The sequence below is a fragment of the Barbus barbus genome (assembly GCF_936440315.1).
Source record: "Barbus barbus genome assembly, chromosome: 17".
In the NCBI taxonomy this organism is placed as follows: domain Eukaryota; kingdom Metazoa; phylum Chordata; class Actinopteri; order Cypriniformes; family Cyprinidae; genus Barbus; species Barbus barbus.
The window spans coordinates 3,584,394-3,601,890 of record NC_136745.1 but is presented as its reverse complement, the minus strand read 5'-3'; the positions used below and the strand labels follow the sequence as shown (position 1 = coordinate 3,601,890).

Here is a 17,497-nt window from a genome sequence, read left to right as displayed (position 1 = left end):
ACACTTTTAGTGCATGTTCTGTAAACTAACATTTTGACATTTGCATCACATAATCAGCTACATATGGCTTTTCTGATGTTGTAAACTTGCTTTTTAGCTCACCAGGTGCAGCTTGCAAAGCGCAAGAATGATTCCCATGAACCACAGGATCATGATAAAAGACTTGTAAAAGCATGGGCGTTGGAAACATTGTATGTGGGTGAGACAAGACCCACCCACTTTTTAAGACCAATGATATTGGACCCACTCACTTTTACTGTCTTATTCAATGATTCAGTGCATATGTCTGTCCACTTTTCAGAGTGCTGTCAGTCAAATTCATTACACTTTTTAGGGAACTCCATTCAGCGTTTTACAGTAGCTACAGCCTTGACTTCCACGCTGCTGCTTCCTCAAACCCATTCCACTTGGCTCATTCAGAGTCCATATAAATTAAACTACATTCCGTATTTTCACTACTCACGTCTGCTGCACTCCCGCAACACAGCAAGGTAAACAAAGCATCTTGGTATATCTGATGCTCGGTGGGTCTGGCTATGTGCTCACATACTGTTACTAAACAAGCTGGTATTTAAGCGAATGTTCATCATTTGTTAGACTTTTGCTTTTAAAGGCATCATAAAGTATTTGTACTTACTTTACAGTTACACTATGTTGTTATAACACTAAGAGTTACAGTCCACAAATTTATTTGTTCAAAACAATTACTAGACTTTTGTTGCTGTGCCAATTTTTGGGGAACCTTGCCAGGTATGTGGTAACCGTTTTAGGCTATAAAAGCCACAGTTTAATTAAAAGGAACCAGAATGCAGCAAATGGCATTTACTCAGTAAAATTTGTTGGGGGAGGACCCATCCACTTTTTCTTTTTTTGCTTCTGACGCCCATGTGTAGAGGCAAGCGGAAATGGCGTAGTTGCCTCAGCAAGGTTTAGTGTAGGTGGTACAGTATGTTAAAACACTAGTGCATTAACCTTTTAGTGTCACTCACTGCATATTTTATTTCCGAACTGCAGTGATATGTGCAACAGCCAATGTAATAAAACATTGCCAGATTCATGCTCATCAGTTTCGATAAAATTGCATAAAACACTTTGAAAGTAACCAGAGACAGGAAAACCTCCCATAACACCAGATGTTACGTTGTAAAAAGAATGACATCAATGATATTAGTCTATCTGTCCTAATCCCGAGGTTACCAAAGTTAGTCAGATCCGGTCTGTATCCAGCCCTGATGGTAGACCTTCACCCAAGAAATGACCACAACACTACCCTTCTTGCTTGGCGAAGACTTCAACATGACAAGTCCTCAGCACAGATCCTCAGCGACTACACAATCCCTTGTTACAGATTCCTATAGCCAGCTATGAGCATCGTGCCAGGCAGGCACTGACGCTATCGGATGAGAACAAAACTTGAACTGACAAATTTTGCTACATCGACATGGTTAATGAACTGAATTGAATCAACATTGAACTGATTTTAACTGAATAACGGCACTACTGTGTTTGGTGGAGCTGCTTACTGCTGAATTGTACTTGTTTGATAATTAATGAACTTTACACAGTTATTGAATTGAACTGAAACAACACTAAATTGACTGGAGCTGAATATTTGAAGTTTGCATCACTGTTTTGTCAAGCTGCTTTGAAACAATCTTTGTATAAAGCACTATATAAAAAAGGTGACTTGACTTGAAAGTGCCACAAAGAAGCAGCGTAATAATAATGTAGAAATATCACCACAGGCACATTTTCTTCCATTTTTTTTCCCAATGAAGCTGGTTTGTGCCTTTGGGTTGTAACGTAATTGCTTCATACCAAACTCAACATTGTTCACTAAGGTTGTTGGGACACATTCCCCAGCCAATAGGCCTACTCTAAGACAGCTGAACTTAATGCCCTGACTAGAGGAAGGGAATTCTTCACCCAATAGCCATTTATACTTTAAGACAGGACCCAGTTCTAAAAAAAGATACTCCAAGATTTAGAGGTCAGCAAAATGTCACCACATGCATGATGGATGCAAAGTTTGGCCAAGAGGCAGAAATTCCTGGCCCCAAACCATCAATGAATATCTCCCTTTAAGAAAAAACAACCTGAGCAGAACATCACATGGAGTTCCCTGTCAGAAGTTTCTATTCGCCCTGAAACAACGTGTCACTTTTTTTCCCAAAGACCGACATAGACGACTGGTCTCTTTGCAACATAAGTGAAACACAAAGAAAGGCTATTCACCATGGCTTGTATAGTTGTACAATGTTTATAAAAAAAAGTGAGCTTCCTGGACAGCATTTCAAGGCATCAGAGATCAGTGTTGGGAGTAACGCGTTACAAAAGTAATGCATTACAGTAACGGATTACTTTTTTTGCTGTAACGCAGTAATGTAAGGCATTACTAATCAATTTTCAGTAATATTTTACTCGGTACATGTTCAGTAACGCTTATGTTACAACACACTTTTAGCCCAAATTTTAATTTTTTAAATTAACGTCCCTAGGGCTGGACTTTGGGCCAATATTCACGTCATAGTTCAGATGCGGGCCGGTCCTCTGGCCTGTTTTAGGCTTCTCCTTATCTTTATGTTTAGACATCCATCAATTATTGATGAAAAACAAATTGCTGCACTGGTGGAAATAACATGAGTCCATGCTGCCGCGACTGTCAAGAGCATGTCCCGCAGCAGCAGCGAGCCATCAGCACAGCTGAAGAGTTCTGCCTTCAAATACACGCAATAAAGCAAAAGCCCCAGTAATAATAAAGTAATTACCATGAATGTGTCCAGGGAAAATAGTAAGGTTTCGCCATCTCCTCCTTAGATGCGCCTTTAGAGAGAAGTGCATCTTCACGGATAACTATTATATTAAAGAGTTTTTGTTTTTATTTATTTAGTTAAGTAGTAATTTAAAGCTTTCTATAGATATATTTATCAAGTCTGTGAGGCATGTATTCGCTGACTTTCGGTTCATTTTTGTGAAGCGCTCCTGTTCAAGATAAAAGCACAATGTTTTGTTGACATTGTGAGTGCACACAAATAAAAGTAGACCCTTTACAGTTACGAATGATGCATTACTCTTACCTTTATGAGCAAAAATTACGGCGTAAGTTGTTTCCATTGAAAAAAATTGCAATTGATTGCGCTGGTGCCTCCATGTCCTGCGCTTTAGCTTCCACTCTCCACACAAACTACTGGATGCAGCGCACATTTATCTAGGTTTAACGTTTAAACATTGTTATATGCTTGAACTGTTTTAGTATATCTATGGATTTTATTTTAGGCAAGTCATGATGATGTGAGAAGGCTAAATTGATCAAACATAAGCTATGATCAGCCTGCCGGTCTGCTGCTGGCCGCTTGGTCGTTACTTTAAGAAAGTAAATTAACTTAATAAAAAGCCGGAACGAAATATAAACACTTTGCCATTAGGGCAGGGCTCTAGTATATTTTGTCATTTTAGAATGTTAAGTTCTACTTCTGTAGATATTTTGGTGAAAGTAACTCAAAAGTAATACAGGAGTCATGTAACGCATTACAATTCTGAGACAGTAATATTGTAAGGTAAGGAATTACTTTTAAATAACAGTAACAAGTAATCTGTAATGTATTACAGTTTGGAAGTAACTTGCACAACACTGTCAAAGATGCACTCCCATTGCTAAGGCCTGTGGAAATGTTATGCAGCTCTGAAAGAACATGAATTCATTCATTCAGAAAAGGTAATATCAAAATCCACTGGAACAAGCTCATTGAAAAACAATGCAAAAGTAATGTGAAACTATAAATATATTTCATTCAATACTGCAAAGTATTGAATAATTCACAGTTATTTCACCCAGCATTTTTCTGTACTATGCATTTTTTATACCTACTGGAGTACTGTGGCTTTAGCTTAGCAACATGCAAATCTCAAACTCTTGTCTAAAGGACTTAACTCAAGTCTCCAAGGCCTTTATGAGAAACACAAAAAAATCAGTCTCCTTCACTGACCAGTTTGTAATACGGACAAAATGCATGTTAATTAGTAAAACAAATGTTGACAGGAATCTTATTATAAAAGGGATCAGGTAAACATCACAACCTCTTTCATGCGCACAAGGTATTTTGAATCTAACTGAATAATTTTATGAGTAAATAATTGCATGTAAGCATTTATGTGCTTAGTTTTTTTCCCCTGCTGATTTGATTATTTCATGTCCCTTTCTAATCCTATTGAAATTTCATTTGGTTCGATTGAGGTGTTTACATTACAGCTTTTCAATATAATTACTAACAGATTATTTGGGTGCACATAAAAGCAGCTAATCTGAAAAGGTTGTAGTTGTTCATGAACTAGTATTTTGCATTCGAGCAAGACACTCAAGGTAGCATTAGAAGAAAAAAACAATCTGGTAAATATCTACTTCTATAAACTGCACGTATTTGTTTTGTGCACTATGCCCATTGGTTTGACACTTGAGATGTATGTAAAGCAAATCAAACATGATCTTTTGTGAAAACTAACCTCTTTAGTGACAAGCCAGAGCTCTAAAAAAGTTAGTGGTTTGTGTGATCGAAACAGTTTCTTGTGACACGGTCTGTCTCACTTGAACTGTTCACAAATCTTTCAATTGCGTAAAACTAGGCCAGGAAGAATCCAAATGTCACAGCACTCAAATGACACTTTGACAGCAGCCATCATACCGAAGATCAATTCCTCAAACCCAGAGGTCAGGTTTGGATAAAGAGACTGTGGTTTTTACTGAGGTTTTTGAGTAATTTACACCCACAAAGGCCAAGAGGCACGAGCTCTGGAACCGGCAGGGCCTGGAGGTAAATCAGAACTGCCTGAGGAAAACCAGAGGCTCCTGGGAACTCTGGAGCTCAAAGCTCCAAACAACCTTGATGATTCTGTTGTCTTCCTTCACAAACTTATGAAAAGACATTTGATGCACTTGGGAAAAGTTTTGAGGCCGCAGACTGCGAGAGAACTTAAAGACCTCATCGTTTGCTTCTGGGCAGCTAACGCATTAACAGGCCAAACATTTGTAGAATTTCATCTTCGATTTATTTCAGCCTTTGGGCATTTCAGTTTTTAATTTGTGCTATAAATTGATTTCAGAGTATGTTTTTTTCCCCTTCCGATTAATTCTCATTTGATTAGAAACACTGTAATTTCTTTCCATGTTTTTTTTATAATTTAATCGGGTGTCTGTCTCTCTGAGCACATGGCCTTTGTTTCACTGAAAAATGGCTTCAGAATTTCTGCCCTCATCACTCTTGCTTTTCAGCTCACATGAATAAAACATTTCTCACAATTGTAATCTTAGTGCTTCGATTTATTTATTTATTTGTTTGTTTATTTGCACATAGTACAAAAATACTGACTAAAAATAGCATAGATTATTTATTTTAAGAAACGATCAAATGCTCTGCCTGTTAATTTGAATATTTGGGTGGAGGTTATATTGCCCTCAAATACATTTTCAGAGTTCAGCAATAAGCATTTATAATAAAATGAATTTGAAAAATCCTGACACATTCAGGCACAAACTGCAGCGTTTCCTGAGAGAGACCCAGCCACTTTGGCTGTAGCATTTCTTTACATGAAATGCATCTCAAGCTCTTGACCTAGATGAAACATATATTTGCCAAGGGATTTTGGAATAGCCTTTGAGGAAGTCATATGAAATATAATTTCACATCACTGCTGAACATGCAACATTTTACTCCGAATGCTAAAAATGTTTCACAGAATCTAATCGGAAACCATTTGCAGTAATACACAGTTGTCAGTGACATGGAAAATCTACGCACCAATACCTAATATCATCTCACGAACAAACAGCAGAAGAAATTAATTTCTGAATTTGATTTGCATTGTAGCTGAGCCAGCCAGTCACAGAAGATCCATGCATGAAAATCACTTTTCTTGTGCCACATCCACATGATCTTCTTAATTAGACTCCCGTAATGGAACAAATGCATACTGTTTGTTCCAGATGGATGTTTTGTCTACATGCCCAACCATACTGATGATGTTCATAGAAAAGTAAATGTGTATCTGAGTCAGAAAGAATCGTGAATGTAATGGAATGCAATCAAACATTTATGTTGCCTTGAGCTATGAGATCTGGGGAAAAACAACAACAAACAAAACAATTCTAAAACAGCCATAATGTACAGCTTCAAAATCATATCTATATGCCGCAAAAGTAAATAATAATAGCATTATATTATATTTGGTTTCGCAACCAAACAGAAATCCAAGTGATGGTGATTTATTCCATATTTTTCATAAGGGCAAAGGTCCATGGATTTTTAAAAGAGAGGTGGCTATTGTTAATATTTAATGCATCTGGAAACAGTAATTAAGTCTTCCCCACAGGAAATGGAATTTGACATGCTCTGGAGAGTCAGTGAGTAATTATATTTGTAAAGAGCAGTGATACAAGAAACTCCCCCCAGACTAGGAGTCATTACACGCCATTAAAGGGTCCCGACAAGCCCGGCCTAATCCACACGCGCACACATGCGCCAATCGATGCCCAACAAGACAGCATTTCTATAAACAAATTGTCTCTGGCCAAACTCTGTGTCTGATCAAATCCGAATGCCACAGTAGGCACATATCCCATCAGTCACAAACAGCCAGACGCCCCATCCGCAGGACGCCAACAGCAGAAAAGACTTGCCGGTGATCTGGCATTTGTAATTAAATATTAAACCAGTTATGAGTTCTCAGCCATCTACATGGTGTGGAGTTCACATGCAAAAGTCTCCAAATAGGGCCCCTGGAGAGACAGGGTCCACACTTAGAAGCAATAATTATCACATCCACAGGACAGGTGGAAACGCTGCAGTGATATGATAAAACTCCGGCGAGACTTATTAAACAGGCTTCAGTAATAAAGACTGTACAGTGCGGAGATGTCTGTTATTGTGTCGCAAATTTCCAGGCTGTATTCGCTCACATCTAGAGTGCTGTTTTTATTCTAGAGTGCTATTTTACGTGCTTCTCGAATAAGGCACATCCATGCATAAATGCATAAATTTTACATCAAACCCGTGTAACCTACATACAGCCGTGTTCATGGAGCATACACAAGTCAGAATAGCCACAAGGTAAACGAAGAATCTTTTACATACCGTATAATTCTCTCCTCATAACTTTAAGCTGCATAATTAAATGCAGGCTCTTTTTTGTATTAATATCCTATTATTTATTTAGTTTGCTTCCTTGGAATTGTTCACTCTGCTCTGAATTTCATTTACATTTGCAGCAGCTATCACAATGCAAATGAGGGGTGTCCTGTGTTTTAATAAAGGGAAAATGCAAAGTTCACAATCCTGCCATCAGTTCTAGAGATTGCACCATTAGCAAAACATATTATGTTTACATTTACATTTATGCATTTAGCAGACGCTTTAATCCAAAGCGACTTACATTGCATTCAATTTACAGTTTTTACATTTTATCAGCTCTTATGTAAAATATATGCCAAATGCAACCAAGTTTGAGAAAAAAAAAAACTGCAAGTAATTATTAATTTTCACATCAGGGTGAGTGGTATTAAATTTGTATAATATAACAGTATAGACATTTGGCAGATAGAAATGGAATTAATTTATTTAAATATATAAATATTTAAAAACCATATTAAAGGCATATTCTGTCATTTATAAATAAAACATAATAAAAAAAACTTATTTTAATTTAATTCACCGTCATATATAAATTAAATTAAATAAAAAAATAATAATTAAATTAATAATCATTAAAATAATTGTCAGGGCAAAATACATTTACAGGTACATCTCAAAAAATTTGAATATCATGAAAAAGTTAATTTTATCTAGTAAATTATTTCAAAAAGTGAAACTTTCATATATTTTAGCTTCATTACATGTAAATTAAAACATTTAAAAAAAATGTTTGCTTTAATTTTGATGATTAGAGCTTACAGCTCATGAAAGTCAAAAATCAGTATCTCAAAATATTAGAATATTTACATTCGAGTTTCAATTAATGACCATCCCTACAGTATAAATTCTGAGTATCTCTTGTTCTTTGAAACCACAATAATGGGGAAGACTGCTGCCTTGGCAATGATCCAGAAGACGAACATTAACTGTGGAGAAAAAGAACTGGACTGTTGCTCAGTGGTCCAAAGTCCTCTTTTCAGATGAAAGTAAATTTTGCATTTCATTTGGAAATCAAGGTCCCAGAGTCTGGAGGAAGAGTGGAGAGGCACAGAATCCATGTTGCTTGAAGTCCAGTGTGAAGTTTCCACAGTCAGTGATGATTTGGGCTGCCATGTCATCTGCTGGTGTTGGTCCACTGTGTTTTCTGAAGTCCACAGTCAACGCAGCCATCTACCAGGAAATTTTAGAGCACTTCATGCTTCCTTCTGCAGCTTTATGGAGATGCTGATTTCATTTTCCAGCAGGACTTGGCACCTGCCCACACTGCCAAAAGTACCAAAAGCTGGTTCAATGACCATGGTGTTACTGTGTTCGATTGGCCAGCAAACTCGTCTGACCTGAACCCCATAGACAATCTATGAGGTATTGTCAAGAGGAAGATGAGAGACACCAGACCCAACAATGCAGATGACCTGAAGGCCGCTATCAAAGCAACCTGGGCTTCCATTACACCTGAGCAGTGCCACAGGCTGATTGACTCCATGCCACGCCGCATTGAAGCAGTAATTCATGCAAAATGATTCCCAACCAAGTATTGAGTGCATAGAAATGACCATACTTTTCAGAAGCCTGACATTTCTGTTTAAAATATGCTTTTTTTTTATTGATCTTATGTAATATTCTAATTTTCTGAGACACTGAATTTTGAGTTTTCATTATCTGTAAGCCATAATCATCAACATTTCAAGAAATAAAGGCTTGAAATGTTTCACTCTGTGTAATAAATCTATATAATATATGGGTTTCACTTTCTGAAATGAGTGACAAAAAATATTGACCTTTTTCATGATATTCTAATTTTTTGAGATGTGCCTGTACATTATGTAACACTCAAAGACCCCTGTGGTTAAAATCAAGTTTTTAACATTGTTTGTCTCTCTGATGTTTTTAATATGCTTAAAAACAAAACATGCAAATTAATTAGTCAACATCATCACTGTGCATTTTATCCTTAAAACTGCAGTGCAGACAGTCTCAAAAATGCAGTTTAAAGCAGCACTGTTTCCTTTCGTCACAAACATGTAACCAGTTCCATTAACATGTAGGTGGGACTTTTCATATACATTAGCTGTTTGAGGTTGGCAGGAACACGATTTGTGAAACATTAGCAACACATTATAGCTGTTTGATAAGGTAGTTAAACCAAAGGCCAATTATATTAATTACAGTTACTGTACTGTACGTGTCTGACATTGTATGGAACAATACATAAAATGCATAAGGCCAAGATGGCGTTGCAAGTGGTGTAACAGAGGACGGAAGCGCAGTAAGCGCGGAGGTATACGAGCTAGGCTAAGGGCTAACCCCACAAGACCGAATCTTCCAACACTCATGCTCTCAAACGTTTGCTCTCTGGAAACCAAACTGCACTTAATTCAACTCAGTCGGTCTACACAGCATGAGGCAAAGGATTGTTGTGTGTTTGTTTTCACCGAAATATGGCTAAACGACAACATCCCGGACTCCGCCATTCAGCAGCATGAGCTAACCAGCTACCGAGCGGATAGATATTCATCACTATCTGGTAAAACCTGCGGAGGTGGCTTGTGTGTGTATATCAACAAAGACTGGTGTAACAATGCTATGGTATTATCAAAACACTGTTCATCGCTGGTGGAGTTTCTGTTTGTGAAGTGTCGAGTTCACGGCCATTGTTATTGTCGTGGTTTACATTTCCCCGTGTGCAAACGCTGAAGACACGCTTCGTGAACTGTATAGCGCCATCAGTGAACAACAAACAAATACCACGCAAACTTCAACCACGCAAACTTAAAGACAGTTTTGCCAAAGTTCTACCAACATGTGAACTTTGCAACAAGGGGAAACAACACACTGGACTTTGTTTATACAACAGTAAAGAACGCTTACAAGGCTGTACCCAGTCCCCACCTCGGGTACTCGGACCACATCTCTGTTATGCTAATCCCAGCATACAGACCACTTCTCAAACTTGCCAAACCGGTTCAAAAACTCATCACAATTTGGCCAAATGATGCTACCTCAACACTACAGGACTGCTTTCAGTGTACAGACTGGAACATGTTTAAAGAGGCAGCCACCTACAACAACCACACAGACCTGCATGAGTACACTGAAACTGTGACTACTTATATCAAAAAGTGCACTGATGATGTGACAGTCACCAAGACCATCACCACACGTGCAAACCAGAAGGCATGGATGACAGCAGAGGTTCATGGGTTGCTAAAGACCAGAGATGAAGATTTCAGATCAGGAGATAAAAACAGCAAGAGTCAATCTGTCCTGTGGCATTAAAAATGCAAAACGGTCATATGCTCAAAAAATCAACAATCACTTCACCAGACAGCAGAGACACACGGAGCCTGACTACAAGCACCCGCCACAGGCCTATGATGATGACACATCCCTCCCCGATGCACTCAACCACTTTTATTCACGGTTTGAAATGCAGAATGACACACCTGCACAAAAACCTCCCAACGACCGGGTGCTCTGTCTGTCTCCAGCCGACGTAAGGAAGACCCTGTCTAGGATTAACCCACGCAAGGCTGCGGGTCCTGACAACATACCTGGCCGTGTTCTGAGAGACTGTGCTACACAGCTGACAGATGTCCTCACAGATATTTTCAACACCTCGCTGAGCCAGGCAGTCGTCCCCACATGTCTCAAATCCACAACAATCATACCGGTACCAAAGAAATCACCTGTGTCCTGTCTAAATTACTACCATCACATAGCACTGACTCCAATCATGATGAAGTGCTTTGAGAGGTCAGTCATGCACAACATCAAAACCAGCTTCCCCAACACACTCGACCCGCTCTATGCTCTAGTTTGCATACCGTCCAAACCGCTCTATGGACGATGCAATTTACTCCACCCTCCACCTGGCTCTTACCCACCTAGAAAATAAAGACTCCTATGTTAGAATGCTGCTCATTGACTTCAGCTCGGCATTCAACACAATAATCCCACAACAGCTCATAAATAAGCTAAACCTGCTGGGCCTTAACAATTGCCTTTGTAATTGGATCCTGGACTTTCTAACCGGAAGACCTCAGTCAGTCCGTGTCGGCCACAACACCTCGAGCACTACCACACTGAGCACAGGTGCCCCACAAGGCTGTGTGCTCAGCCCGTTGCTCTTCACACTGCTGACCCATGACTGCACTGCCAAGTTCAGCTCCAACCATATCATCAAGTTTGCTGATGACACAACAGTGGTAGGTCTCATCAGCAACAACGATGAAATGCACAACAGAGAGGAAGTGGCACAGCTGGCTGAATGCTGTGGCACTAACAATCTGTCCCTCAATGTGGGGAAGACAAAGGAGGTTGTGATGGACTTCAGGAGAAACTCTGTTGACCACCCCCCACTGACCATCGACAGCTCGACTGTGGAGAGAATCAGCAGCACTAAATTCCTGGGGGTGCACATCACAGAGGCTCTCACCTGGACCACCAACACCATGTCACTCTCCAAAAAGGCACAACAGCGCCTACACTTTCTCCACCGGCTGAAAAGAGCAAGTCTCCCTCCACCCATCCTCACCACATTCTACAGGGGCACCATTGAGAGTGTGCTGACCAGCTGCATCACTGTCTGGTACGGGAACTGCAGTGCTGCTGACCGCAAGACCCTCCAGCGGACAGTGAACACAGCTGCAAAGATCATCGGTGTCCCTCTCCCCTCCATCCTGGACATTTTCCTTACACGATGCTCCAGCAAAACCAACAGCATCGTGAAGGACTCCACACATCCCTCCCACAGTCTCTTCCAGCTCCTACCATCAGGAAGACGGTACCGGAGCATCAGAGCCCGCGCCGCCAGACTGCTCAACAGCTTTTTCCCCCAGGCTGTGAGAGCCCTGAACTCAAACCACCCCGCCCCCCTCTGAAACCCCATGCAAACCCCTACCTCCTGAAACATGGACCACCCCCCACCCCAAACCTTACCACACCAAAGAAAAAACTGTATGGAACTTTTTTGTGCAATTCGAAGTGTGCTACACACAGGTGAGTGGGCCTGTACAAACCACCTGTAGTAACACACTCTCCTCTATGTGCACTAGACACTTTACACACACTGCTGCGTGTACACAATCCCACAAAAGACTCAGCAATATATGTATGTTCACATGCTCATGCACTACAAAACATCCTGCACTGTTCCCCAATCAGCTGCTTGGCTCATTCGCATTCGTATAGTTTGTATTTTTTTATCTTCTATTTTTTAGTTTGTATAGGGTAAATATTTATGTGATGCATTCGTATAGTTTGTATTTTTTATCTTTTATTTTTTTTTAGTTTGTATAGGGTAAATATTTATATATAGTATACTTATAGTTAAAATCTGTCAGTAGGTTAGTTGTGTATAGGTTTATATTGTTTTTTTACTTCATTGTTGTATGTCTGTATTTATGTAGCACCGTGGTCCTGCGAGACACGACATTTCGTTCCACTGTATGTCCCCACATGTAGCGGAATGACAATAAAGCTCAACTTGACTTGATTACCATTCTGATACATGAACTTGTAGACGTTCATGTGTAATTCACTTTTCTTCTCTGGTTTCTCATTCAAACATTTAACCCAATGAATCCAGTAGTGCCACCTGCCATTGTGTAGCATTTACTACTTCAGTTAACCGAGTGAAAGTGGAGTTGATAGTCTTAGCTGGTGTGATTGGGTGGAGGCAGGGACTAATTTGCATATTAATGGTTCTGCGTATACTAAATGAGGTATGGATGTACAGTTATATTCAGGCCATTTTAAGGCATGAAAAATTATATCCACGGGAAAAAAAAATATATTTTTTATTTTGATTATAAAAGTTGAGTTTTAAGTAATAAAATTAGTGACTGTAGGGCACTTTAAAACAAACTGACATTGAGCATGTTTACATGCACATCAAAAGTCTGATAAATATTTAGAGCATATCACTTATTAAAGGAGTTGTGATGATAAATAACCAACCAACCAAACATATTACAAAATGTCAGCAGGAAACTTGTACAGACTCATATTCTACTCTCATGTTTGCAGTTTCTGCAAGACTGTACCACTTATATGCAGGAGATGAGAATTATTTCTTTTTTTATAATCTTTTGGGTCAAGATAGAATCAGAGTGTACAACATGCATGTACTTCCACCTCCCTTACCGTGAAACACTAGAACTGGTTAGATGTGCTAAAATCTGCACTCAGTATAACAGACAGTTTTGAGCCACAGTGAAATCTTTTGTAAAATGCTTGATATATATAATTAAGCAACTAGACTCTGCTTTGGATGATGCCTAAAAATTACCCCTTTCTATTTTTTCCCTCTCATTTTGACTTATTTAGGACATATCCCAGTCTGCCTTCAGTAGTTGTTCAGATATATCTACTTATTTCTTGTGTTATATGGAATAAACCATCACATGATTTTAATTCACAATATTTAAGAGATTTCTACAGTTGTAGTCCAGTGCTTTACAGACGTGGGCCTGCCACCAAAAGACTGTAGGTTCGAACCCAGCAAAGAGTCACACATGAGCTCTTGATTAAGACATATGATTTCAAGTTAACCCAAAATGTTTGATGCTTTGATACATGCATAGAATAAAGCATCTGTTGAATAAGCACTTACCTAAAGCTCCTTAGTAAAATGTATGGGATATATTTGGATTCAGTATTCATCTTTTGACTTTATAAACTCACTCTGAAATTCCATTTATTGTGCTTATGTTTCAAATTAATGCATAACTGGATGACTGAACATTTTTCTGGACAGCTTTTAAGAAGTAATCAACAAAACACTGCGCAAGTTGAAAAAGCCAAGTAAACTGAACTTTGGCAAGAGTTTATATCGCTGTGAGCATTATTCTTTAATTCCGTCTCTTAAAATGTTTCTGCATTCCTGCCTCAGTGTTTTACATTTACTGATTTAGCAAAAAGCACTCAACTTATAATTCAAGTAAATGTAAAAATAGTAGTCTTAATACTGAACACTGAACCACAGGCATCATTAGCGAACATTCTTGCAGTAATCATTCGCTGATAAGTGAGTAAGTGCAATTTCTCCAATATGGCTGCTCCTTGAAAACGTTACATAACAAAGAAAAGTGCTTACCTAGGACGCCGACTCGAAAGTTGAGCGTGATAACGATGACGTTCCCGTAACTGGCCAGCACGCTTCCGTCAATCATGTTTCCAGTGCCCTCCATGTACGATCCTCCATGGATGTACACCATCACAGGCTTGGCTCCAGTATCTCGTATGTCTGCAAGAGTGGCCACCATTAAACTCTCACTCCCCCACTGCCCCGTCAGAGCAAGATTCAACACAGCAGTGCGTCTCACAGTCCTCCCAGATACCAGCTCAATTACAGTTTGAGATGCATCTCATATCAGCAGAGTCATTTGTCTCTCGTAATGAACAGTATGCGCAAAACATATATGAACAGATGAAGCCATAAGGAAGGTCAGAACCTAACTGGCTATTGCAGACGGCTCTAACATGCTTTAGTGGCCTAAATGATGAGATCATCTCAAATTTAATGGCCTTGTTAGACTTCACTGCTCAGGCATACAGCCACAGAAGGGTTTAAAATGAGCAGCAATTGGGCAGGCAAACATTTCTTAGTTAATAGGGGAGCATGCTAAAAGAATTGTTCTGCCAAAAAAAATAAAATGACCTTCATATCGTCCTGACCCCATATTATTGTTTTGTCTATGTGAAAAGCAAAATCATCATCGGCAAAAGTGAATAGTGCTTTATACTGGCAAACTCCAAAAAGGACAAAAAACACCATAAAAGCAGTCCATTCAAATATTCCATGTTCTGAAGTCAGAACCAAATGGATGCCATTATTCTCTAAAACTTCTTTAGTTGAAAAACTGGGCAGGAGGTCACAGCAGGTTTGACGTTACTGTTGCTAACTGTTTTTTGTTCCCATACAGTGTAACCTCACAACATGTAGAATTCAGAAACACTTGTTATAAGCAATAGCCTATCAACTTATTTGCTCGTGCTCGCACTCATGCACATGGAATGCACTAGACACTGAACGTGATTCAGTGCCATGAAATACTCACAGCAAATTCTTTTTCATTCTTTACTTAGAAGTAAAAAAGAAGATGGAAATACATTTGCAATGATACCACTGTTAACGAATATCCCTGAGAGCGATGTTTATATGAATATGTAAATATGTGATGCACGCTTTCCTTCCAATAACAAAATAAACACACAGCAAAAAACAGCAGTTATAATCAATAAGACTGCTTCACAGGCATCGTGTTGGCCTCTTTTTGCAGATTTTTTAGTTTTGTTTTAAGTTTTATTCATTGGTTGTGCTTTACCTGATGGCATACAGTCATAAACACCAGGAGTTGTCAGCATATGCTTATCCGATTAAGAATAAATCCAAATCACCGAACTCAAGCGATATTATGGACAAGATGGCGAACACTTTTACACACTTTGAGAACATTCTAAGAACCGAGTTGTCGGCGATGCGGAACGAATTCGCTTCTCACATGTCAGTTGTTCAGTAGCTATGCTCTAAACTGGATCTTCTTACAGGGGAGATGAGAGAACAAAAGAAAGTTGTTGCAGATCACGATAGACGCATTTCTGCACTCGAGTAACAGGTTGTGGACTTACAGGATCACAATAGGTGCAGCGATCTGCGTCTGGTTGGATTGCCTGAAGGTTCCGAAAAGGACCCTATGGGCTTTTTGAAAAGATCGCTACCGACGTGGCTCCCATCTCTGGCGGGCAAAGAGATTGAAGTGGAGCGAGCGCATTGTGTGTACACAAGGCACTCCTCAGATCGTGCTAACCCACAGGTTTTCATCTTTAAACTGCTGCGATACACGGACAGGGAGCTCATTCTGCGGGCCGCCAGACTTCACGCCCCGGTGAAAACTTCCGACGGAGCAACGCTGTCTTTCTTTCCAAATTTTTCTCCAGTCACCGCAAAAAGAAGAAGTGCATTTGCGCCAATTAGGAAGGAGATGAGAGACGCTGGCATCCAGAATTTTGTCCTTTATCCCGCAACGCTGAAGGTCATTTTCAATCAAGGTGAACCTAAAATGCTACACTCCCCAGAAGAAGCAATAGATTTTCTCAGAACCCATTCATCCATCAACTCTCAGTGAACTCCAGCTGGATATTTGCTGTCTAATCGGAGAAGAGATGCTCTAAATGGTTAGGTTAGGTCTTTTACTGTTCACTTTAATCTTCACTTCTTAATTCATAGTTCATTGTGCATACAGTATCGCTTACTGATTATGATTTTTTTTTTGTTTTAGTTGTATTCTTTATCTCTCATTTCTTTTTTTCTTTTTTTAATAGAAAAACTACCTAGTCAATATGTGACTATGAGGCCAAATGTTGGTGCTACAGTAATGTGCAGGGTTTTGTTGACGCCACGGACCATATTAAGGGGTGCTGGCAGATCAAGGTTTGTTGTATTTGTTGGTATTTTGTCTTATTATGCAGTAATTCTGTTTAACACCTATGACTGACCTTAATATTCTGAGTTGTAATATTAATGACCTAAATAGCCCTCACAAACGTACAGGTTTTCTGGATTTTTTTGCAAAGAAGAAAGATTGATATAGTGTTAGTTCAAGAATCCCATTTGAAAGACGAGGATTTACACAGGTGTAATAATAGGTTTTATGAAGTGGTATCTCACTCATCTTCGGATACTAAAACCAAGGGTGTCCTAATATTGGTAGAGAAGACTTTAAATATTACTATTTTAGATAAAGGTTGTGATACAGATGGTAGAATAACATATAAAAACAATAGTGGAGAATAGCAATATTGTATTTCTCTCAGTTTATGCCCCTTGTACTCCTGAGCCTACTTTTTTCTCTGTTTTGTCAACCTATCTCTTGAAGTTTTCAGATTTTGAAATTGTATTGGGTGCAGATATGAATTCTGTAATGTCGCATATCCTATATAGATCTGGACCAAAGGAATCACACTCTCAAACTTTGTGTTCTGACAAACTTCGGCAATGTGTAACCTCATCCTCGTTGGTGGATAGTTGGCGTTTATTATATCCTATTCGCGAATTGACTATATTTTCATTTCTACTTCTTTATCTTCAGCTTTTCGTGATGCCGATATCTTCCTTATCTTTGTCGGATCATGATGGAAATTTGTGCAGATTATCTTTGATCCCTCGGCCATCTCGTGCCACTAGATGGCGATTTAACCCTAAATTGTAACAGGATGAAAATTTTTGCAGTCAGTTCAGAAATAAATTTGCTGAGTTTATTGAAATTAACCAAGGTTCAGTGGATGATCCTCGAACACTTTGGAATGCAGTTAAA

General features: G+C 39.1%; 1 protein-coding gene across 1 annotated transcript in view; it reads right to left on the bottom strand.

Annotated features, from left to right (window-relative positions):
* LOC306883736 (neuroligin-3-like) overlaps window positions 1-17,497 on the bottom strand; it is a 246,146-nt gene that overhangs the window by 127,967 nt on the left and 100,682 nt on the right. The window contains exon 3 of the mRNA XM_079439168.1: window positions 14,278-14,427. Coding sequence (XP_079295294.1) covers window positions 14,278-14,427 — 150 coding nt within the window. The remainder of the gene's footprint in view (window positions 1-14,277; window positions 14,428-17,497) is intronic.